Consider the following 24,974-nt stretch of genomic DNA (forward strand, 5'->3'; position numbering starts at 1 on the left):
TCACCTATTGTTGAAGTTTAACCTCAAGTATTGTGATTAATTAAGGGAAAGGTTATGGCATCTTCATAGCTCAGGCAAAACCTGACTCAGCCTGAAGATACATAAAGTGGAACAGCAAAATGTCAGTTGGGTTGTGGTCTAGAGAAATGTGGTTAAGATAATTTGAAAGGGCAGTTTATGAACTTTATCCCATTGATCACCATACCCTGATTCACAGGAACTGCATCCCTATGTGATTAGAGTATGGGTATCATAGTACTACAACAGTGAACGGCAATAATTTGTGGGTTGGGCCCAGAAATAACACAATTTCTTCAGTCTCATGATATGCCAAATACAATAGTGTCACTTTGTATTTCAACAACTATAACATGCTTCAAGTCTAACAATATGGTTGATTAGCAAATGGTGAGGTGATTATGTGATCATTGTAGTTATATATGAGAGACTGACGATCAAATGCTTATAATAAGTAATTAATTTCTTAAAATAAGGCTGTAAACCCTCAGATGCCCCCCCGCTACTGAGCACACCCTGCACCTGTCTCCTTTAACTTTATTGCCTTCCCCCCCTTCCCCTTAGAAATTCCCACTGCTGTGGAGGGGGGGGGGGGGTTATTATAACCCACTTTGGGAAACACTGTTGTATATTATGGGAAGTGAACCTAAGAGTATTTACTTTACTTTTACATCAACATGAGTGATTTCATTCAGTAATTCTTAAAGGGAAATTTTTCCTCAGAATTACTTTGACTGGAGAAAATGCTCTTTCTGAAGTGATCAGTAGTAGTAGAAATAATCCAATGTTCTTTAAAGTGATCACACCTACTGTTTTGTGAAAAGAGCTGTACACTTTCATGTCAACCAAGTATCTGTTTTAAAGGTTGTACCAGTGACAATAAGGTATTTGGTCATGTAGTAAAGGCTATTGAAGGTACTAATATGGTTAATTCCACCATGAATATTACATTGACAGCTATCCAGTCGAATGTCTGATTATTTCAATCCTAGCTTTTCAACTGAATTCAAAGCTCATTTGCAAAATAAATTGTGAACGTCGGGCTTGGAGCTGAAGAACTGGTCAGGATTACTTTTTAGTTTCTTCAGTTTAAAATACGAGTGAAGAGATTGAACACAGCCAAATGCACAGATACTTACAAATCTACTTCATAATCTGTCATCTATTTATTTCAACCGTGTGGTGTGTGGCCTAGTGGATAAGGCATTGGTCTAGTGATCTGAAGGTCACTAGTTCGAGCCTCAGCTGAGGCAGCGTGTTGTGTCATTGAGCAAGGCACTTAACAACACATTGCTCTGCGACGACACCGGTGCCAAGTATGGGTCCTAGTGCCCTTCCCTTGGCATCAGTAGTGTGGAGAGGGGAGCCTTGCAGCATAGGCAATTGCCAGTCTCCCATACAACCCTGCCCAGGCCTGTGCCCTGGAAACCTTCCAAGGCGCAAATCCATGGTCTCACAAGACTAACGGATGCCTATATTTTTTTAAAAAAATTATTTCAACCAAGCTTGTTTATGGCTATCTTAAAATTGTTAAATTGTATCTACCACAGTGGCAAAAGGGAATAGAAAGTGTATTTTATAAAAGCAAAGGAAGAAATTACAGCTGGATATTGGTCACTGCATAATTAAAATTATATTGAGTTAGCATTGTTTGTACATAGTACTGATTTTTTTCTTCATATTTATGTCTATAGATGATATTGAAGTTCGTTTCTTTACTTCGGAGTGGGAGGCCAAAGGTTCATTTTCACAAGCGGATGTACATCGGCAGGTTGCCATCGTCTTTCGGACACCAGCATATTGTCAAAGTAATATCACTGAGCCTGTATCAGTGAAAATGCAACTTCGCAGACCTTCAGATCAAGAAGTCAGTGAGCCTATGGAGTTCAGATACCTTCCAGATGAAAGAGGTAGATTCCTACATTCACAGAGTTCTACAGTATGCAAACAAACCTTTCAGCTCAACTTGGACATGCTGGCCAAGATGCTTACCTACACGGATTCCATTTGCCTGAGTTTGGCTCACATCCCTCAGAACCTTCCCTGACCATTGTAATTGTACCTGGCTTTACCATTTTCTCTGACACCTTGTTCTATATACCCTCTGTATAGGAAAAAGCTGGCCCTGAGATCCCTATTAAGTCCTACTCTCATTGTAAACCTACATCATCTGGTTTTTGACTCACTACCTGGAAAAATAGCTGAATATCTAATCTATCTATGCCTCTTATATTTTATTTCACTATTCCACCACTTCATCTAATTTCATGTAATTTCACATGAAGTTGAATCAAGTGCTGATAAGTTATTTAAATTTGGTGACCATCAAAGCAGAGCGTAATTCCTCGCCATTGAGCATATCTACAGGGAGTGCCACCATCCATCCAGGCCGTGCTCTCTTCTCACTGCTGCCATCAGCAAGGAGGTACAGGGACCTCAGGACCCACACCACCAGGTTCAGGAACAATTATTATCCCTCAACCATCAGGCTCTTGAACCAGAGGGGGTAACTTCACTCACTAACCTGCTTCCACACCCTATGGACTCTCTGTCAAGGACTCTTCATCCCATGTTCTTGATATTTATTATTATTATTTTGCTTTTTTTGTATTTGCAGAGTTTATCTTCTTTTGCACATTGGTCATTTGTCCATTTTGTTTGTGTTTTTTCATTGATTCCATTGTGGTTCTTTGTATTTACTGTGAATACCCACAGGAAAATGAATCTCAGGGTAGTATATGGTGACATAAATATACATTGATAATAAATTTATTTTGAACTTTGAGAATTCTGGTAACAGATAAATACCTCCCACTTTTCTCATGGTTGATTTATGTAGGATGCCTTTTGAGTTAGGAGCTAGGCTCATTGACTCACAAAGTCTGGGCTGACAATCAAACTCATTTATACTAACCCCTTTGTTGATCACCACATATCCATCAACTCCACCCGGATTTAACCATTCATCGACACACCAGAGCCAACTTGCAATGCGCGGTTTTGGAATTAATGATTCTATAGAGGGTGTAGTGTACTAACCACTTATTAACACCCTCGCTCCTCAACTATAATTGATGTTGAGCAGCATTCAAGTGGCAACTTAGTGGCATGCAAGTATTTGATCATCTTGTTTCCTTTGAGTGTAAGCATTCATTTCCTCTTCATATTCAGTGGCTGAATCCACAATATTAACACCCTCTGGGACAGCTTCTTCCACCAGGCCATCAGACTGATTAATTCATGCTGACACAATTGTATTTCTAAGCTATATTGACTGTTCTGTTGTCTATCTTACTGTGCATACTATTTATGACAAATCACTATAATTTGCACATTGCACATTCAGACAGATGTAAAGAATTTTACTCATGTATGTAAGGATGTAAGAAATACAGTCAATCCAATTCAATTTGAGATACCATTGATGAGACACATAACTGAGTAAACCACTGAGATCCTGCAGTAAAACTGAAGCATATGGAACTTGCTTTCTGACTCTGACTTTCTATGAACTATAAAGCAGAAGTGATGGGAAATTATCCACTTTCCTCATGATTACATCACACAAATTGCATTCTGCAGGATGCAAAGCCTCCATTCATTCCACCACTAGCATATCTTAGTCACAATGTGTACCATATATGATATGCATTATTGTAACTTGGCAAGGCTGCTTTTGATAACATCCCAAAATCTGTGACCCTTCCACATAGAAGGACAAGCTATCAATGATGTAATCAACCAGTCATCTGGATGATTTTCCCTCCTAGAGGTGTGGAAATATTTTCACTACAAGAAACCTTTAAAGAGAGCTGCTCATTCAAGGGTAATTAGCACCAGTAAAAATGGCTTTACCACAAATGCTCCAGATTTTTAATTAAAATAAATACAGCTTGGTGCCAAATTTTGCTTGATAATGTTCATGTGAAGACAGTTGCTACGTCAAATGTTTAATCCCGCAAATGTTTGGGATTTTAGTGATTTATCTTGAGGACTATGTTCAATTCTTACAATTCCATTGCACTTATTTGTACAGATACCCATTTTTATGAAAAAAGAAAGAGGACAGCTGATGTTTTCCATAAAATGATGCAGGATTGGGGACCAGGTAAGGAATAGTTAAATAGCATGTGCAAGGACTTCATTTGTTTGGGGATGATGTTTAGCTGTCTTCTGTGAACTGAGAATATCACACCTCAAAAGAATCTCGTATTGCAAACCTTTCTCCTCCTGGCATTTAATGTTCCACATTCTGGGAGGAGTTTACGTAAATTGTTTATGTAATTATAATTAGATTATAATTACATTCTGATACTGAAACAAAATTTTTAGTTCTGCTCAGTGTACTTTCTGGCTTTTTGCCTAATGAAACTGGCTGCATTATTGTGAAGTAAAGGAGGATTAAGTAGATACCTGTTCATTGTAACAAATATATTTACCAATGGAAGTGCAAACAAATGAAGATGTCTTGCTCAGCTGGGTGTCTGACTTGCCTTTATTCGGGTTCGGTACTGTACCTTCAGCTGAGTAGTTGAAATCTGGAGCAGAAAAGGAACTCGGTGGGTTCCAACGTTGGTGGAGACTCTTTGCCTTCACAGATTCTGCTTGATTACTGGGTTCTTCTGGCAGTTTTTTTTGGTAAATGCAGATACCTGAGTTAGCCAGCTGGAACACAATCCCACCAGCAGCTCTTGCATCTCCTCCCTCATCACCATCCAGTGCTTCCAGCTGAAGCAAAGATTCACCTACACCTCTGCCAAACTTGGCTACTGCACTGAGTACTCCTGATGTGGCCTCCCCTACATCAGCAGGACCAAGGACACACTTGGCAACTGTTTCACAGAGCACCTCCACTCAGTCCACAATGTCCACACTGAGCTCCCAATTGCAGCCCATTTCAACATCCCTCCCCTTCCCATCCTTGGCCTTTTCTACTACCAATCTAAACTGGATTGTATTCTGCCTGGGTAGTCTACAGTCTACAACCCAATGGCATGAATATTGAGTTTTCTAACCTTGGGTAAATCCCCTCTTATTTCCCTCTGTTGCCCCACCCAACTCTTCTCCCTCTCCTCATTTGGCCCTCCCATTTTTGTCTCCCTTCTCACTCTGACCTCACTATTTCAGTTCACCCACACTTCATTTATTTTCACTTCCTGGCTCCATCAACCCACTTCGCACACAGGTTGTCCCCCACCACCGCCTCCCCCATGCTGTCTCCCATCTGGTCCCAACAGTCATTCACTTCTCCACTAATATTTTTTCTGTTCTCACCTCCTTTACTTATCTAAATCCAGACTTTTTTTTCCCTCCAACTATCTGCTACAGTCTTCCAACTCCAGCCCTGCTCACCTCTCTTACCTGGCATTAACCTGCCTGTAACTTTGAACTCCACTTCTGGCCACCAATTGCTTCAGGATGTGTTTTCATCACTCTCCTACTCCTCTATACTGGCCATCCCACCTCGCTGGTCTCAGTCCTGATGTTTCAACTGAAACACCGATGATTTACTTCCTCCCACAGACACTGCTGGATCTATCAAGTTCCTCCAACGCATTATGCTTGCTATGTCAGTGACTATTGCAACCATATACAGTAACAAAGAGCTCAAACACAGACAAGTTTATATCACATTGACATCTTGGCCTCATAAGTGGGACACTGGCTATACAAGCTTTACTTTCTCATTCTTTAACTTCATCAATACAGTTTGAGTTTTGTAAGAAGCAAATGGCTGGGTATTATAAATGCTGCTTGGGATGTGCTTTGCCACCCTTTCTTGCAAAGGTAAAACATAAAACAAAAGAACCAGACTTTGAGACACATCCAGTTTCTTAGCTAAAAGAGCTGGGCTGCTCATTCGTGGGTTTCTTCCCATTTGCCTTTGGAGACCAGGACTTGTGTTTAAACCTGGAAGATGCCTAACCTTGGTATCCTGTTTCCCAGTGGAATAACTTGCATCAGAAATGCATCATGACCTGTTTAAAAAAGGGAACCTACTTAAAAGTTGTAGAGCATTACAGCACAGAATCAGGCTGATCAGCCCGACGTCCATGCTGACCATGGTGCCACTCAGCTAGTCCCAATTTCCTGCATTTGGTCCGTATAAACCCCAACACCCCACATATTTATCCAAATGTTTCTTAAATGATATGACAGTACCTACCTCAACCACTTCCTCTGGCAGCTCTTTCCATATACTCACCACCCTCTCTGTGTGGAAAAAGTTGCCACTCATAGGTAAATCTATGCCCCTTATTTTGGACTCTCCATCCTGGAGAAAAGGCTGCTGTCATCCATCTTATTTCTGCCTCTCATGATTTTAAACATTTCTGTATGGTCACCCCTCATTCCACTGTGTTCCAAGCACTACTTTATATGCTTTTGTAATTAACAGCATTATCAAACAATGTGCTGTATTATGCTAACAAAGGAATCTTTTGAAAGAAACTAAGTCCAGTCAATGGTATTTTTATTTAAAGATACAATGCAGAATGGGCCCTTTCAGCCCAGTGAGCCCGGTTGCCCAGCAACCCACCTATCTAACTCTGGCCTAATCACAGGACAATTTACAATGACCAATTAAGCTACTAACTGATATGGCTTTGGACTGTGGGAGGAAACTGGAGCACCTGGAGGAAATCCATGTGGTCACAGGGAGAATGTAGAAACTCCTTGCAGACAGCACTGGAATTGAACACCAAACCCCAAAGCCGTGAGCTGTAATAACATCATGCTAATCACAATATTTCTGCTATCTGTGGAAAGTAATAATAGGTATGGCATAATTTAGACAATATTTTGACATTTGATACACAGGTTGAATGTGATGCCATATTCATGAACTGTGAAAACATTTTATCATAATGAATGATGGAATATTGGGTCCACTCATATGAAAAGACAGCAATGTTAATGTTCAATTGTGTTGGCACATTAGATAAAACTTCATAACCCAACTGCTTTCTAATGTTTATTAGCAAATGCCATTGATGACCAATCTAGCCGAAACAGATCAGATAAAATCTCAGTTGGTGTGCCTTCTGGAAGACTGTATCTACCCTCAAAAACGATTAAACAAGGTAGGAGATGCATCAACAAATGCAAATTGCTTTTTGAGTGTGTGTACTAGTTTGCATCAAAAATTAGATTCAGAACTTTTCCACTCTAACCTATGTACTAACATTGTAAATATATTATTTTTCTTTTCTAGAATTTGTAATAGAATCTCACTTGATAACAGCAACACATGCAAAATGCTGAAGGAACTTCATTCCCTCGCACCACTTTTTTATTCTGGCTTCTCTCCACCCCCACCCCCCCACCCAACTGTCCCGCTAAAGGCCCACAGTCTGAAACGCTAACTTCTTATAGATATAGATGCTGCCTGAACCGAGTTCCTCCAGCATTTTTTGTGTGTTGCTCTGGATTTCCAGTATCTGCAGAATCTTTGTATTCACTTCATAAGTCTATCGGTAAAAAGTTGATTATTTTCCAATGAAAAGAACTTGAAAAATATTTTGCAATAGTCATTAGAACAGGTAATGAGTAGTGCCAAAGCACATGGATTTTTGAAATGAGGTTTTTAACCTAAGTAACTTACCTGTAACATAGTAAATGTAACTTTTGAGATACTACAGTAATGGATTGAACCAAAAATAGTTCTTTACACCTGTACATTCAATTTGGAAGGTATCCATTTTATTTTAAACTGTGCATACTTCCTTGTTATTAAGGCAAGAAATCCAGACTGATGCTGCACATTTCAAGTGAAGTGTAACCTTCTGCTAATTTTTAGTCAATAAATGATGGATACTTGAGCAGTTTCAACATTGTTACTGGGATTCCAAAAAGTTTGTTAAAAGGTTTCATCATTTCCATGTCCTATGACAACACATTAATAGCTTTTATTCCTTGTTTCAGAGTCTCATCTATTTACTGGACCACGACAGATGCATGCAATACCAACACAGCAGCAGCATTCCAAGAACCATAATCATAATATTTTTCAGAATACAGTTCCCACAAATTCAAACCAGATCTTCTCTTCTGGCCAGCCAACAATGATACCGACAACCATAGCAAGAGTTGGTAGTCAAAGTTGGCCTCCAATACCTTCAAATTGCAAAATGGATTTGCAAGTTCACACTCCTCAAAATGATAATTCATTGCCAGTGCTTGATGAAGATGTGCTGAAATGTTTAGACCCTCCCTCCCAGAATTGTCTGTTACATCCAATGGGGTTTAGACAGGATACCACCAGCAATGGCATTGCAACTCAGCAGATTCAACAGTCTGTTGCTTTCAGCACTGCGGAAACAATGGCCAATCAAACCCCTCGTATTAGTATGCAAATGCTTTCCAATAACAATATTGACCATAATGACTTGGATTTGATTAGTACAAACTGTGATGGAGCAGCATCCATGCCAGTTCTATGGAAACCATCAAATCAACAAGCATCTTCATCCATTCAGAGTGTGCATTTATCAAAAAATACAATGGGAAACAATGCTTCTATCAAGACTACTCAACCAAATTCACAAATGTCGGTTGGCATGCATATTGATAGTGTCCTTAGAGACTTGAACAAGGACCTAGCTTTTAACGGAAGCCTACAGATAACAAATGATATGTTTAGTTCTGGTGGAGCTGAAGGTACTGATTGTTTAAATTCAATAACCTCAGATCATGCAGATCTGAATTACATGGTGGAAGGAAGCTTCTGGAGAATGAATTAGCCCTAAGTAAAAAAAAACAAAAAGAACACCTTGGAAAAATCATTTGCTGTCTATGGTTGAGCTTGATTATAGACACATTACTCATTCATTTCTTTAATGCACGGAGATGTATAAAACACCCAATTAATGTTATATTTCAATTTTTAAACATCTGCATTGTTTGATTCTTATTTTTCTATCAAAGAATAATTGTTAACTGTATGATTAATGCAATGCATGTTAACTTTTGTGCATTAATCACACAATATATCAACATGAATCCTAACTACCCTACTGCAGTATCCCCACCTGGTCACCAAGTGCAATTTGATGAAAGAATTGTCATACAAATGAATTAATAAGCTTGTTTCAAACTAAATGTTTTGATGCAGCCTCTCAGGATATACCAGCAGGGTTTTAAAAAGTTTTGCACGTCAATTATGGATGGTATTGGACATTATGTGCTCTTGGATTAGTTTTGAATCATCCTCTCAACTGCTCCCTTGTTACCAAGGAATGTATATTTGACCTCTTTTAACATACGTTTGTATAATTTTAAGTGAAATAATTTCTGAAGCTTCTATTATCATAGCAGTTTGGTGGCCAGCTTAACATGATGATCCAAATATACTGGAGTTTTGTATGAAGTAGGATTTGATATTCAGTAATAATAATTAGAAAACAAATTCACTGAAACCTTTCAGAATTTGAATATTTAAAATCTCACCTCAGTTCTTAATTTATCCATTGTGTCAATCAATAGCAGCCCGAATGATCAAACATTTATTATGAGAGAATTTCTCTCAGTAAGGTAAGAGCCAAGAAAAGTTAAATTAGATTGGTGTATACAAAGGATCTATGTGATTTCAGGAACAAAAACATCAGATTGTTTAAGATTTTGCTCGGCACACATATTGAGTGAGAAATGCAGGTTTAGTGTTCAAATAGAATTAGCAAGAACTAAACAGAAGAGGGTGAGATTAGAAAGAATAAAACATTTTAAATGTCTCAAAATTGAGTAAATTTCAAGTTGAAGATGAAAAATGCTGGCATAGAGAAAACTCCCATGGGTATGATATAACAAAAATGTCTTGTAACCAAAATTCAATGAAGGAAGAGGACAATCGTGGAGGTATATTCCTCTCTTCAAGAAGTCTGGTGCAGCCTTGAAAGCCAGGTTTAAATGGATCCAATAGGATCAAAAAGAGACTTGTTGATGAAATGCCAGAAGGTATGTCAATGAAATATCGATAGCAAGCATCAGTAGTGAAAAAAATTAGTGGGTGCATGTAACCAAATGACTTGATTTCTGCGAGTCAGATAGCTGAGAAGTATTAGAAAATCCGGATGGTATTACACTATTTATTAGAGAAAACATGTTATTAATCTGTTGAAAACTGCGCAAGAATCTGTAGATTAATAAGGATGTACAACTTTGGTCAGTAATGTTGTGTCAGCAGCCAAGCCAATTAAACCTACAGACTGGATTCATGCAAAATGTCAAAGATTAGTTAGACATTTTCACTTTTTACATAATTGCAGTTAAATAATTGAACCAAGTCAGCATTCAGAATACCCTTCTTGTAAAGGTGCCAAAACCAAAGGAGAATCTTATCCAGAACCAAAACTCAAGGATTACACTGATAGTGTGGGGGGAAAATGCATCTTTGTTAATAAGGTCAATTTGCTTAATTTTATATTAGCAAACACCATAATTGATAACAAAAACAGTTTCTGTTGTTTCATCAGATATCCTGTTTAGAGTAAAGCCATGCCATTTGGTGTGGAAGATGCACAGTCAACCTTCTTGAGATTGACTTGTAAAATGATGACTATCTGAGCATCAATAAGCTTGATTGTTGTGAAGGGATTTGGCAAGGTCACTGTCATTCATCTTGGATGCTTAGCTGGTGGAGGTCAAGAACTGCCACAACCAAGTGCAAGGATCAATTAGTACAAGTGGATTCAGCGGGAAATTTGCTTTAAACTGAAAGATTATAGTCTCTCACTGATGATTGTTTGGGAAAATAAAACTAGGAAATAGTGAACTTGAGTCATGCCAAAGGGCTTTTGAGATGAGGCATAGCTTGAAGTCTGGAACTGCAAGCACTTTTTGGTGGCTCAAACCTCAGCTGCCTTACAACTATATCCACTCATGGGGAAGGCTTTGCGAATAAATCCCAAGGGAAAAATCTGGAGGTGGACTCCATAAGGCAGCCCTACATTGAGTTCAATTCTGACTGGTAACTCCTGCAATACTGCTAGTACCAAATTGTATTGCTCTCTGGGTTTATCAGATGCATGGAGAGGGGGAGCTTGCTACATGGGCAACAGCTTGCTCTCCATATCGTACTGTCCAAGCTTGCCTACCTAGACAGCTAGGCCAACAATATCCATGGTTGACTTTGACTGACGGAGGTCTCAGACAGAGGGTTAAAATGGAGTAGTGGTAGTACTGAGGCTTCAGCAGCAAAGAAAGCCCCTTGACTACTGAAAAGAGACCTGAAGTTTTGTACTGTCTCCAACAATTTGAAGTAAATAATAGGATATGATAGTTCATACAATACATGATCTTCTTGAGCCTTATAAATCTTCAAGGCAAAGAAACAATGGTTGTTTCAATAGAGTATTATGCTGCAATTCTTTGCACAAAAATCTTGTATGTTTCAGGGGAAAATGTGATTGCTGATGCGATTAAAAACAGAATGCTGGAATAACTTGGGTCAGATGGAATTTGTGGAGGAATAAAACAGTTCAGCTTTCACACATAACTTTTCAGCAGAAAATAATTTCTGAATCTTCTCACGAACTCGTTCCCAGAATGTACAATAATAATTTTTTCGCTATGAAATGTAAACTAATTTTCTTTCTGAAACTGTTCCTAGATGTACTCCAGTGTTTTGTTTTTAATTCCAGATTCCAGGCATGGTTTTTTTTTAAATTTGCTTTTGAGTTGCTGATATTCTGGCTATAGTTTAACCACTGAAAGGAAAAAAAGTGACAAATATATTGCCTTTATATTGTACAGCATGTAATGGTTAAAATGCTTTAATAACTTGATGCATATAATTAAGTTTGCTAGGGTGGCACAGAACAGAAGATGATGGTGGTGTTGGGAGAACAGGAGACAATTTCTTAAGATGTAGTTCCCCAAGCAACACAAAGGGAACTTGAAACTTTCCCACATGATTGGATGACACTAAATACTACACAGTCTGTTTATGGATGATGTTTGAATCATCTTATGAACTGCTCCTCATCCACCAAGGGATGCGTGTTGAAAATTTAATGTGATCTTCAATAAGGTGTTTGCTTAATTGCCAAGTAAAATGTTTTCTGGTGAGTGTGAAATTCACATGATTTTTTTTAAAATGGGCCCAGTTATCCACCTTGATGTCTCCTGTTCCCCCAGACTACTACTGTAAATTTTATGGATTAAAGTTGTGTATATGGAATTGATATACAGTAAATTACCGAGATAAAATTGCAGTTTGTCACTCTTCATCTATGTGGAGATATGTGCCGGAGAACAGTTCAAGTGCAAAAAGAGTAGCAGTGTTATGGCGGTTATAAATGTAATTTTTTATTGTAATGGTGGTTAAGATAATGCCTAATCACACATGGATGTAACGCTGAGGTTTTATGAGGCACTGGTCAGGCTGCACGTGATACATTGTGAGCAGTTTTGGGCCTCTTGTCTATGAAAGGATGTTTTGGCAATGGAGTGTCCAGAGGCAGTTTATGAGACTGATTCCAGGAATGAAAGGGGTAACATATGAGGAACATTTGGCTATGGGTCTGTACTCGCTGGAGTTTAGAAGAATTGGGGGGGGGGAGGGGGGCAGGCTAGAATCCATTTAAATTTATTGAAAGGCCGAGATAGATTTGGATGTGGAAAGGATTTTTTCTCGAGTGGGAAGTCTAGGATTGGCACAACCTTTGTGATAGGAGGATATACCTTTAGTACAGAGATGGAGAGGAATTTCTTTAATCACAGGGTGGTGAATCCGTGGAATTCACTGCCACAAATGGCTGTGGAGGCCAAATGATTGGATATATTTAAAGTGAAGGTTAATAGGATCTTGATTAGCAAGGATGTCAAAGGTTACAGGGAGGCAACTGGGATTGAGAGGGATAATAAGGTCACCATGAGGCCGAATGGCCTAATACTGCTCCTAAGTCTTATGATCTTACGGTTGTAGTCTGATTTCAATTACTGTCTTAATCACAGGAGATTGGGACAGTAGGTGAGGTGATCTTTGGTGGAGGAAGGAGCTGTCTGCCTAAGTGCTTTGAATAACATTTTTCAAACTTCCTAGAAATTTGTGAATAATTCTAGTTAACTCCCACTCCCTAGAAAGTCCTACAAACACTCATACGCGGTTAGGGGCCCCACAGTAAGTGTTTTTATCCTCCAGTGGGTAACAATTGACAGATTACAGGTATCTGTTAACATCACTTGTGGCACTGAATTTTCTTTACGCTAGTATGCACGAGCAGAAGCATACATTTGTCAATTAGCAAACCTAAGTCTTGATACCTTGGACCTCCTGCTGATCCTGCCTAGTTTCTCCAACCAATGCTTGATTATATAAGCCTTCAAACAAGAATACTATATTATGATCTTTTTAATACTGTAGTTAAAACTGATTAATTGTGATCAGAGTTAAAAGTTCTCAAATCGAGCGGTAAAATAGTCCATTAGAAATTTTATTTACTTTATGATTTTGCGTTGTAAAGCTGTAAATACACTTTTATATAAGGGACTTCCCTTAATGTTTGTAATGACTGTGTCAGCCTAACTACTTGCAAGGAAAGTTCTCAGTTTATAACCCTTGGTAATTTGAATGTAAAATTGCTTACTGTAATTAGTCTTTATAGTAGCAGTATGGATTTTAAAAAATATCATACTTAATGTTCTTCCCCACTATCAATGTTTTTCACTGTTCAAAATACTTTAACATATAAAATAAAGTTAATGATAAGAGTTACCATATGTTTTAAATAAAACTTGTTTGAATTCTGTCTGATTGCAATCATTACTTTCTGCTGGATGATTCCAGTCAATGTAATATTACCACAAATAGGAATGATAAAATTTAAAATTGAATAAAAACTACTGCCAATAGTTAGGGAAAGCAAGGTCTTATTTGTTTGAATGCAATACAAGTTCTCTTTCAAATTCTGCTACCTCTGCATGGTTCCCACAGTACTAAGTGTGTGGAAATGCATTGACAGCTGTACATACATAAGTAGATTTGTTTCAATCCCTTAAAGTTACTAACCTTAGAAAAGATATTACTTCACACACAAATCTATATAAATGAAATACAATTACAGGCAGTGGAGGTCAGTTGGCAACTCTAACATTTAAGAGACAAAAATGGCAATAAAATGGAAGTTATAAATTTAATGTGTTACCGTAACAGTAGCTGAGATAACACCTGATCACTTTTTGTGCTACTGCTTGAAACGGAGTCATTCAGTAGATAACGCACAATGAATTCTGGCACCTATGATTCAAGGAGGAATTAAATTCGACCATAAACAACCTCTATGATCATTTTCACCTGGTGTATACACTTTATATTGCAACCTCTTTGACATTTGTTAGAATCAGCTGATGTTAATGGTACTTTTTGGTACAGAATCATGTGGGAGAACGGCAAAGATTAGCCCCCATCACAAGTCATCAAGAAGTAGGGTGTGCACACAAGGCAATTATGGGTATGTTATTAAATTCTTTGGTAGGGAAAATAGGATAATATTTGCATCGTCATACTCTGTATGACAGGATAATGCAGCTTTATATCATAACCATTCTTGGAGATAGGGTATAACATCTTAAAAATCAGAAAATAAGTACTGCAGAGGGATTACCAAAACAATTTAATTTACTAACAAGACATGGTCAAATTAAAAATCCAGTAAATTTAGCTTACTTTCTGCTTCTCAAAATTGAATTCTTGCACCAAATTGCTACAGAGCAAGTCAATGAAAACAAGCCAACAAAATGTTCATCCTGGAAATATTAATTCTAAAATTTATACATGGTAAACCCAAACAAAATCTGATTGTGGCATGACAGTACTAAGTAAAATGACACATCCTAAAAGCCATACTAATTAAATGAGAGACTAGAAGAAAATATTTAAACAATGCCATAATTCACTTGCATCTTTTCCCATGTCATAAATAACAGATGGTGTTTGTTCTTATTACTCTCCGTGCAAAGTTGCTATTGCAAAACGATTTGTTACATTTTCCCTCAGTAATATTTGCTACCTCAACCTTTAAATGCTGGTGAAGCAGTTGGTTTGACAAAATTGGAAGATGCTTTTTATATACCCATCACTGTGTCTTTAAGTAACTTAACCTGCACCCATAGATGTTACAAATATGCAAGTTGCTTTATGGTTCTACATCTGATTGCAACAGATAATTTTACAATATTACAATATTTTCACGAGTCCAAGAAGCTGTTATTTTGAATCAGGAAGCCAAAATACCAGCTAATATGCAAGGAATGCATAAGACCACTTCACCTGAAATGAATGTATTAAAAAAAAGATGGGCTAATTTATTTCAAATAAGACAGGAAATGCTTTGCTTGGGCACCACGCATGGTTAAAGACTACCATCATCTTTCAAATTAGTTGCTTATTTGATCCAAAAGCCACTGTGAATTTATTTTGCAACCACATCATCAGGTAATATTAAGTTACTTTTAAATTTTTCATCAAAACAAACCAGTTCCAATGATATATTTGAATTTTTTTTTAGTTGTAGCTGTAATTGGGCACGATTATCCAGCAATTGAATAGACTCGATGACTTCATTCATCCAATTTTGGAGGCCAGTCAACATCTACAGACTAAAGAAACGAAAGGTTATCGCGTTTTACCACAAACATAACAGTAATTGCACAATATGGTGACTACTACCAAAAGATTGGCAGACTTTACTAATGATACCAGAAATAAATTCATTAAGTAATTTAAAAAAAAGGAATGTTGTAACATCATTTGGCATTCAAATCTTGCACTCAAATTTCCGAAAAAGATTTTGATCAGTCATCAGAGAAGTTGCTGAGTAGAAAGCAGATTCTATCTTTTGAAGAAAAAAAAAGCAAAATCCTGTCAAAAAACAGATATAAAGAGGTTTCCTCCCCAGCTCACATATAAAAAAAAGACGGGTTCCTTCTTAGCAACACGATATGAGGATCTGAAGTAAGATTACCTTAAATGTGCATGTAGTACAGACAAAATAATGTGCTAGACAGCAAGAGAATGCATTAAATATAACAATTGCAGGAAGTGCAGTAGTAAGCATAAAGATGAGCTCCCAGTAAGTTCAACATAAAGACACAAAGTTGTGAATGTGGCAAGGCAGAATGTTGCAATGGACAGACAGTGGCTTACAAGGGTAAATAAAACAAAAACAATAGAGCTCTCTTCAAAGATGATGAAAATAGTGAGGCCTATTGATAACTCATCATTCATTCATGTAGAAGGATCCTCCAGTCTCCATCCCCACCCCACAATAAATCCAGACAAATCTTAAATGAGCCATGGCTTCGGCTTCCACACGCACATGAAGAGGCAAAACTTTTCCAGATATCAGTCCAGTATTTACATTTTACCAGTTTGATTGTGTATGATCTTGACTTTTCATATTTCAGAGTTAGTTTCATTTCATTCCCTTTCTAACATACCTCACTACCTCCAAAAATTTCTTCAATATTGCTTTGCAATGTTTCTTAAAATGCCAACATTTTGTTAGGATTTTGTCTTGCCTGATGGCTTTTCTCCACTGCACAGTCTTTACAGAATGAATGTATCCTTGATTAATCACTAGATGTAGACACAGTACGTGTGGTTTGGCTAGTGCACTACTTCACTTGATCATAACTTCCTCACACATTTCTTACTGTTTTATTTCTGCAGTTTACTATTCTGTTGGTTGTTTTGCCTGCTGTGCTTCACTGCCTGAGCACATATTGACTCTGGGATCACTGTCGCATCAACAGAACATTACATTTTCCTTTCTTAGTTCAATGCCTTTTTCATTGTTTGAAAACCCCATGTTGCAAGTACAATCACCGTGCACTTGGGTTGTGACCCACAAATTCAGTAAGTTCAGTATTTATCATTTTATTACTGTACAAATAATCATGGTAATCTTTCCGCAAAATGGAAACTAGATTGAAGGGTATGTAAACATGGGCACATTCAACTCACACAACCAGCAAGAGATAAGGAGCAAGAGGAGATAAGGAGATAGAAAAGTTACCGAGAATGTGTGCAATGGACAAGCCATGAAAATCACAAAATCTGAGCTGACATTTGAAACCATCCATACAACACACCAATTCAATTTCTCTCTCTTATGATGCCATCTGATTGCTGATGATTCCCAGCATATTGTATTTTTGCAAAATGTTTCCAATTTAGCTGATCGTAAACTAAGTCTCGACTGAAAGAAGTTGCAAACCTATTCTCTGATAAAAGTGACAGTGAGGCGCATGTTTGTTAGAAAACAGAAAACACAATTCAGGCAAACAATCTAGTGCACTACTGAAAATGTGCTGTCAACTCAGAGGTAAACTATGGGTAGCTGCAGAAGGATCTCCTGCAGTTTTGGACAACGATTCCATGTTTATCTCATTAAAGCATCAGTTCCTGAGTGAACCCAAGAGGGTAGATGCTGCGAGGATGATTCCTTTGGTGAGGAAACCCAGAACTAGGGTGTAGTCTCAAGATAACGGACCAGCCATTTTATTCCGAGAGGAGAAATGGCTTTTCTCAGCAGGATGCAAGGTTAGTTTTTCTAGCAAGTCAAAAATATCAAGGTCAACAGAAAAACGCTCTTGGATTAAAGAAAAAATGTAGGCTTGCAAGATTATGGAGATAATGTATGATAGTGAAGTTGATCAGAATAGACATAACACTCAACGCCAGGTAGAGGGGTCCCGGGGTCCACTCCTGCTGTTATGTAACAATAACAGATTAACTAGTTGTTTGTTTCACTTACTATCCACACATTATCTGCCATATTTCCAACATAGACACAATTAAAAATTCCCCAAGATAAAAGAGCTAAAATTCAAGATCTGCTTCGTAATGCTCAGCATTAGCAAGTTGTAGCCAGGTGATCTGCATTTTGAAACATTAACCAATATCCAGACTTAAGAACAATTCAAATTGCAAGCTGTTCCTTTTATGACAAAGTATTAAAAAAAGAGCCCAACTCACATAGCACACAAATTCTTAATATTAACATACAATATACCTCCACATCCAATTCAAGAATGTCTGTCGTTGTGTTCATTAGAGTGCCTAGATTTGGCTTTGTACGTCCAAAATCTCCATGTACAAACTCTTTAACGTACCTATCAAATAGTTAAGGAAAAAGATTTGCTGTTCAGCAGAATATAGTTAATAAATACTTAATGTAATCAGCATGAATCTTACTTCAATAAAGTTTCAGTAGTAGCCATTTAAGTCTAAAATATACAGAACAATTACATTATGTGAATATAATTTTTAAGTAGCTCAGGTTATTTAAAGCTGGGTTTCTGTTTAATCTAGAATATAAAATAGACTATTTTCAAAGGATTCAGCTTTTCCAAGCTAGAAATCAGATAATGTATAACAATCAGCAAAACAGGATAATTGAACCAAAAATACAACAGAGGATTCAATCAGTTGTGCTCCCCACTAGGAACCAGAAAAACTCTGCCACTGCACACTCCTGTTAAATATAGTTCGAATGCTTCAGCATTCATTCATCTTCACCAATGACATGGTCCGTCAGCACGAGCACACCAGTGAAGATGGGAACGCTCTTGGAGCACCGTTCTTGTGTTAGCTGTTTAAATTGCCCACTATTGTTCATGGGTTGATGCAGCAGCACTGGAGAAGCTGGATCTGATCTGTCAATTGTCTGATCACTTTGCACTATCTATTGCAAGGAGTTTTGTTGTTTAGCTTCCAGGGCAGGGTCTCCAGCGTGGCACCTCTATTTTACGTGCACTCTTTCTAACATACGTTTCTACACTCTTTATTGAACCAAGACAACTCTTCCACTGTAATCAAACCACTGGATTACTGATCACATTTCTGCTGCTGTTGATGGCCCACAGTATTACCCACTGCCAACATGTCTGATCACGGAGACTAATATGTATGTGTTGACAGGTTAAAAAAATATTTTGGAAGTATTACTTTGCATTATTATCATGCAAAAAAGATACGATCCAGCTTGAGTCTTCAAATAAAGACGAAAATGATGTTGATCTACGTATTCTACTTTCATGTTGTGTATTACCCGTGTCCTTACAGCCAGGGGTCTTCGGTGAAGAACTCTCAATGGAGTCTTCTGGTCAATCTTTAGGTCCTATAGATGTGCATTAAGATATTTAAAAAGACATATTTAATTATGTATTCCCTTAAATTTCATAGATATATGTATTTTTCAAAGATAAATCTTTTAAAAATTATTACATTTCACATCTTAGAAACTGTTTTAATGCAAATTCCAGACTCTCTAGTATAATTAACATTTGCCAGAAGCTGTCCTTCAGAAAAAGACTTGGCAAAATTCACAAATACACTTTAAAAATCAAAAAAGTTAACAATTATTTGGTCTGATAGATCAGACTGATTTACCTTTATATCACCACACAGTTCAACCCATTTGTATTCTGGGAATAGTTTCAATCAAGCCCATTTATACAGTCAAATTCACTGTTCTTCCCCAATATTTTGATCCACTGGCATTAAAGTTTCAGTCTGACTTGTTCCCATTTAATAATAATCTGAGTCCCTTGATACTTGATGGATTTATTTTGAAGTTTTCATGTTCGTGAAGAAACCCAAATTCATCTTTGAAATATACTGTAAATACAGATCTCTTGCAAGGGAATATAAATCAATGAAGCACTTGAGTTCTTAAAAGGGATAACAAAATTAATAATTTTTTAAAGTAAAATAAAAATATGCATCTCCTAGCAAACCCAGAGATTAATAAATGTCTATGATAATAATATAATAAGCAATCTCCATTGTCCATTTGTGCATTCTGTCAATGTCACATTTCCTAAAACCGTACAGAATTTTAGACAGTAAAATGCTATGGTTTTGAGATAGTATCTAATTCCATCTTTACAGCAATTTGTCACACTCATACTAATAGACAACAGTACTGCATCCTACAATACAGGGACAGATATCCTATGAAATCACAAATTTTTTGTTTAATATAACAACTTGATACCTATTTTGGTTAACATTATATACAACTGCTCATTCTCTCAAATTGTTCATTCTGCTTTGTATGTTTCAATTTGAATATCACCTATCAGTTATCCTTCCAAATCTGATGATGTTATTTGCTATAATACTTTGGAAATGTGCTCTTTAACAGCCAAATTAAATCCTCAGTCAATATAGAGCCTACTTCCTTTCCTAAACTGTGATTCCCCTGACTGATCAGCGGGCTTTGTGTCAATTCAAAATCCCTCATGAGAATATATAAATAACGAGTTAACATTTTTTCAGCATGAAACTAAAAGCGCAGTATTATAGTAGTCCAGGAACACTCCAATACCCAGCTTTTCAGTGCTGGTATCGAGGCAGCACTAAGAGAGCACTCAGGCTCAATTCAGGTCAACTGATATAACTGAACACTGAATAACTGAACTTTTACTGTATTGCCTTCTGTTCATGTCCAGACAGACATTAGGTCAATCCCAGAGAAACATGACCTTCACTGGAAGATCGCTTGTGTTTAAAGAAAAGCTTGAGTTACTGTGATAACACATCATTTCACACCAATATTAAGGCAAGCCCATTGCTGTCAGAATTGATTGGCTATATATAATTGCACTTATTTAGTTGCACTAGTTGCACTTATAAGTTCCAAGGTCACTAGTTTTGAACTAAGCAGCAAGAACTGTTAACTCTCACTCTACTGATCACACATTCAACATTGCTGCTCAAGTTATAACACCTGACACATAGATGCAAGTTATAAACCAAAATTGTAGCATTGACCTTGGGAGTTGACTTTCCCATGCATTATGTGATTCTGAAGTTAAGTGACAATTGTTTTTCTTTGTACCTTTATATCCTGGAGAAAATTTATATCGTTCCTTTCTATGGCTTTCTCTGTCCAAATTAGAGCACTATATGATTTTGTCTTCTCTTCTTCACCTTCCTTCATATATCCTATTGCTTCCCTAAGCAAATAATCATGGGAACAAGTTATTTGTTGATATAATTAACAAAGGGAATTAAATGCAACAATATTGACCATGTGAAGAAATCACAGAATGGTGAAGTGTGCATATTCATAAATCCTCACATGTAGCCAGATGGGGCAATTGTGTGATTAAAAGAGTATGCAGCTTCTTTTTCTTTTATAGCCAACTTTAGAATACAAGAGCAGGGAGGTGGTACTGAAATTGTAAACAGTATCAGTTACACTACTGTCTGAGCAATGCACAATGTTTTGGTCAGCACCTTAGAGGGAAGATGTAATTTTACAGGACAGGGTAGAGAAGGGATTTGTTTGGAGGTTGGAAGCATTGGAAGTGTAGCCATGAGGAAATAGATAGGTTATAGTCATTTTCTTAAGAATGGGGAGGTGGGGGGGGGGGGGAACATGAGGTGAAATACATTGGAGAAACTTGCTTCCCTTAGTAGAGAGGCGAGAAACTAAGGATATAGATTTAAGTTAATTAGTAGGATCAGAGGGGAGTGAAATAACAGTTTCTTTCAGCTATAGAATGGTACAGATCTAGAACTCACTACCTAAAGGCAGAAACGCTCATCCCATTACAAGTACTTGGATGTGTACTTGTAGAGATGAGGCCTGTGGGACTGTGGACAGAGTGTTGGAAGTTGAGATTAAGCCAGGTAGCTCTTTATCAGTTGGTACAGACTTGATGAGCTGCGTAGACTCCTTCTGTAGTTCTACTTCAGACTTGCATCTAGATCCCGGTTAAAATGGATGTGCTTACCTGGTCACTATCTGTAAATCCCGAACTTGAATTTTATCAGTAGAGTTATTAATTTTCTGTAAAGTGCAGAGAGAGTACACAGATAAGCAAACCAACTATAGGTGCTGAGGAAAATAATTTTCTTCAGCTCAATTACCTGTTGAAGCTCTTTTATGTCTTGTTGAAGAAAGCATGTTCTATGTGGGTTAAGCAGTTCAATTGCAAAGGGTCTACCTACAAAAAAAAAGGCAAGTATGCTGTATTCTACCAGTTGTACTGGATGAAGTATTCAAGTTATAAATTATTACAAATAATCCATAATGTCCAGTAACAAATAATCCATGCTGGCACTCTAGCACTGCACTATCAAAATTTGTCTTACTCAGATGAGATGCTACATTGATGACAAAACCACATTGCAAAGGCCTAGTATACTGTTTGAGTAAGAACTGCAAAATGCTTCTGCTGTCCTGGCCAGTAATTAGATCTCACTAAAATTTATTATTATTTGTGTAACTTTCTTTTGTCCAACTTAGTGCTTTATTTGTCTACAAAATGCCGGTGAATAAAACTTCATCAGTAATTCAAAGGCTTAAAAAAATTGAAAAATCATAAAGAGCATTACAGTAATCTAAACTGTGGAGTATTCTACAGTAGGTCAGCCGTTTACAAATATACTCATTTCATAATACATGCTGCAAGAAGCTCTCATGGCATTCAGTTTCTTTCTGTCTTCATTTTGTGAAGACATGCTATAGTTAATTATAGGAAAAGGGGAAGGGGGCTGTCCCTTAAGGACAAAATCTACCTCAGAATTGGCTAAAAATTAAGCTGCATTTTTGCTTTCTATCTCAACTCCATTCTGGTTTTCTTTGTTCAAGTATTTCTCCTCTTCAAGCAATAAACCATGAACAATAAAATATTTCAAATGCTAATTATTTGAGTCCCAACAAAGGGCGTCGGCCTGAAACGTTGACAGAGCTTCTCCCTATAGATGCTGCCTGGTCTGCTGTGCTCCACCAGCATTTTGTGTGTGTTGCTTGAATTTCCAGCATCTGCAGATTTCCTCGTGTTTGCTAATTATTTAATCATGCTTTCTAAAATAGTTTTAAAATTAGCATGTTGTACTACATGAAATATCACACAGGCAATAACCTACAATGAGATCAGCAAAGCCCTGGAATTAGGGAGCTCCTTTCCTCTGTCTTGCTCAGATACAGAAAGAAAAATGATCAACTGTTCACTCTCCGGCAGCGAAATCTAGGCATGGAACAATCCGATGGTGCCTGGTTCCTAGTGTGAGGTTTGGACAATTTAAATGCCAGCCAAGATTAATCTAGGGCAGGGGTTGGCAATGTTTACTACTGAAAGAGCCAATATGTACCCAAGTCCCACAGAAAAGAAAACACTGGGAGCCACAAAACCCGTTTGACATTTAAAATGAAATAACATTGCATACAACGGGTTTTTTTTGCCTTTATGCTATGTATAAACAAACTATAATGTGTTGCATTTATGAAATTGATGAACTCCTGCAGAGAAAACAAAATTAAATTTCTGCATGCAACAAAAACATTTTGAACTCTGAAAAAAAGACGTTGGGTTGAAGGTTACTCCATAGTTAGCCTACCTTGGATCGAAGAATTAAAAGTAAGCACGCACTGGTGGGTGTCAGGCATTGGCAGTGGTGATGTATATTAATAGCGATAAAAAACACATTGTAGCGGTGTAGCGCTACACGCAGCGCTAAAATAAAGACACTGCAGTCAAAGATAACTTTATTCGAACTAAACAGCCTTGCTTTAAAGCCTCCCTCAACCCGTCCCCGTGGGCGCGGATGCTCCAAAAGACACGTACTCACAAACCCCCGTAGGCTATCTCCCTTAGCCGGAACGGTGGCTAATTGTGAGCCGGTTCGGATATGCCAGGAAATGGGGTCTCCACAAAGTTTTTAGATTGTACAAGATCACCATAATCTTCAAATTTCGAATTACATTTCAAAAGCTAACAAACCACGGGGAGCCGCATCACAGAGATGAAAGAGCCGCATGTGGCTCGGGAGCCGCAGGTTGCCGACCTCTGATCTAGGGGCTCCTCTCTTCATGGCACCAAGGCTGTGAGACTGCCCCCAGCTCCTATGCTTTGTGTCTGAGAACTTTGCAGTGACTTGCCCCACTAATATAATGAACTGAATTACCAGGCTTTGGGCCTACTCCGAGCTGCTCCAGGGATTTGGATTTGGATTTAAGGAATCAGTTTGGTTCAGAATACTGCTGTTGTTGCTCACTTACATTGTTCACGCGATTTGTCTTGTGCTTTCTTTTCTTTTTCTCTGGGGGTTGGGGGTTGGACTTACTTTCATTATTTGGGCTCTTTCAGGTTCCTAGCATTGCCAATGCCTGTTAAGCAAACAAATCTCAAGGTTGTATAATTTATACATTCCTTGAAAATAAATGCACTTTGAATCTTTGAGTTAGATAGTGCCTAATCTGTACTTCAACCCTATTTGCCTGCCTTTGACCCAGACCCTGAAGACATTTATTAAATCTAAATCTATTTCAATCTGAACTAAAGCTCCATTTCCACTTGCTTTTGAGTGAGTGAGTTTCAAATTTCCACTGGCCTGTGTGGAAAAAGATTTTCTCCAATTTCAGTCCTAAAAGGACCAATTCTTAATTTTAAGATACTTTTTTTCTTACTGATCTTAACCAGTGGAAACATTTTCAGTACTCCTTCCCAATCAAAGTCATTTACCATTTCAAATAGCTCAATCAGATAAACCTTACACCTCTTACATCTCAAGTGGTCACAAACCAAGCTAATACATCTGTCCTCAAACTCTGGTACTATTCAAGTTGGCATGTCCTAGCTTGCAGAGCTGAGGAGCCCAAACAGGAATGCCAAATTCCAAAACTGAACCATCACTTCATCCTCTTTTTAATTACAACCTCCTGATTAAAAAAAGTCATCATTCCATCAGTAATTTAAATCACATTTTGTAATGTGGAACATCAACTGTTTGATTTCTAACTTTTCCTGACAAAAGCACGGTCACCTACCTACAGGAAAGTGGTAAATAAATTTGAAAGAGAACAGAGAAAATTTAAGGGATGTTGTCAGGTCAGGAGGACCTGAGTTATAAGGAAAGATTGAAAGGGTTGGGACTTTATTCCTTGGAATTTAGAAGATTGAGAGGAGATTTGATAGAGGTATACAAAATTATGAAGGGTATA

General features: G+C 37.7%; 2 protein-coding genes across 5 annotated transcripts in view; one reads left to right on the top strand and one right to left on the bottom strand.

The window, feature by feature from the left end:
• rel (v-rel avian reticuloendotheliosis viral oncogene homolog) overlaps nt 1–14,461 on the top strand; it is a 54,373-nt gene extending 39,912 nt beyond the window's left edge. The window contains exons 8-11 of the mRNA XM_059986002.1: nt 1,713–1,928; nt 4,055–4,126; nt 6,999–7,100; nt 7,942–14,461. Of these exons, the coding sequence (XP_059841985.1) occupies nt 1,713–1,928; nt 4,055–4,126; nt 6,999–7,100; nt 7,942–8,759 (1,208 nt within the window). The 3' untranslated portion in view covers nt 8,760–14,461. The remainder of the gene's footprint in view (nt 1–1,712; nt 1,929–4,054; nt 4,127–6,998; nt 7,101–7,941) is intronic.
• A 151-nt stretch (nt 14,462–14,612) lies between these two features.
• The window catches only part of pus10 (pseudouridine synthase 10), a 54,442-nt gene continuing 44,080 nt past the window's right edge, over nt 14,613–24,974 (bottom strand). For 3 of the 4 annotated variants that reach the window (XM_059986005.1, XM_059986003.1, XM_059986004.1), the window contains 6 exons: nt 21,899–21,975; nt 21,763–21,818; nt 20,862–20,979; nt 18,994–19,136; nt 18,030–18,129; nt 14,613–15,612 (listed from right to left, as the gene is read on the bottom strand). In XM_059986005.1, coding sequence (XP_059841988.1) covers nt 15,574–15,612; nt 18,030–18,129; nt 18,994–19,136; nt 20,862–20,979; nt 21,763–21,818; nt 21,899–21,975 — 533 coding nt within the window. In that variant the 3' untranslated portion in view covers nt 14,613–15,573. The remainder of the gene's footprint in view (nt 15,613–18,029; nt 18,130–18,993; nt 19,137–20,861; nt 20,980–21,762; nt 21,819–21,898; nt 21,976–24,974) is intronic. The other variant, XR_009515123.1, reaches the window with a different exon arrangement.

Source organism: Hypanus sabinus, chromosome 12, assembly GCF_030144855.1.
Source record: "Hypanus sabinus isolate sHypSab1 chromosome 12, sHypSab1.hap1, whole genome shotgun sequence".
In the NCBI taxonomy this organism is placed as follows: Eukaryota; Metazoa; Chordata; class Chondrichthyes; order Myliobatiformes; family Dasyatidae; genus Hypanus; species Hypanus sabinus.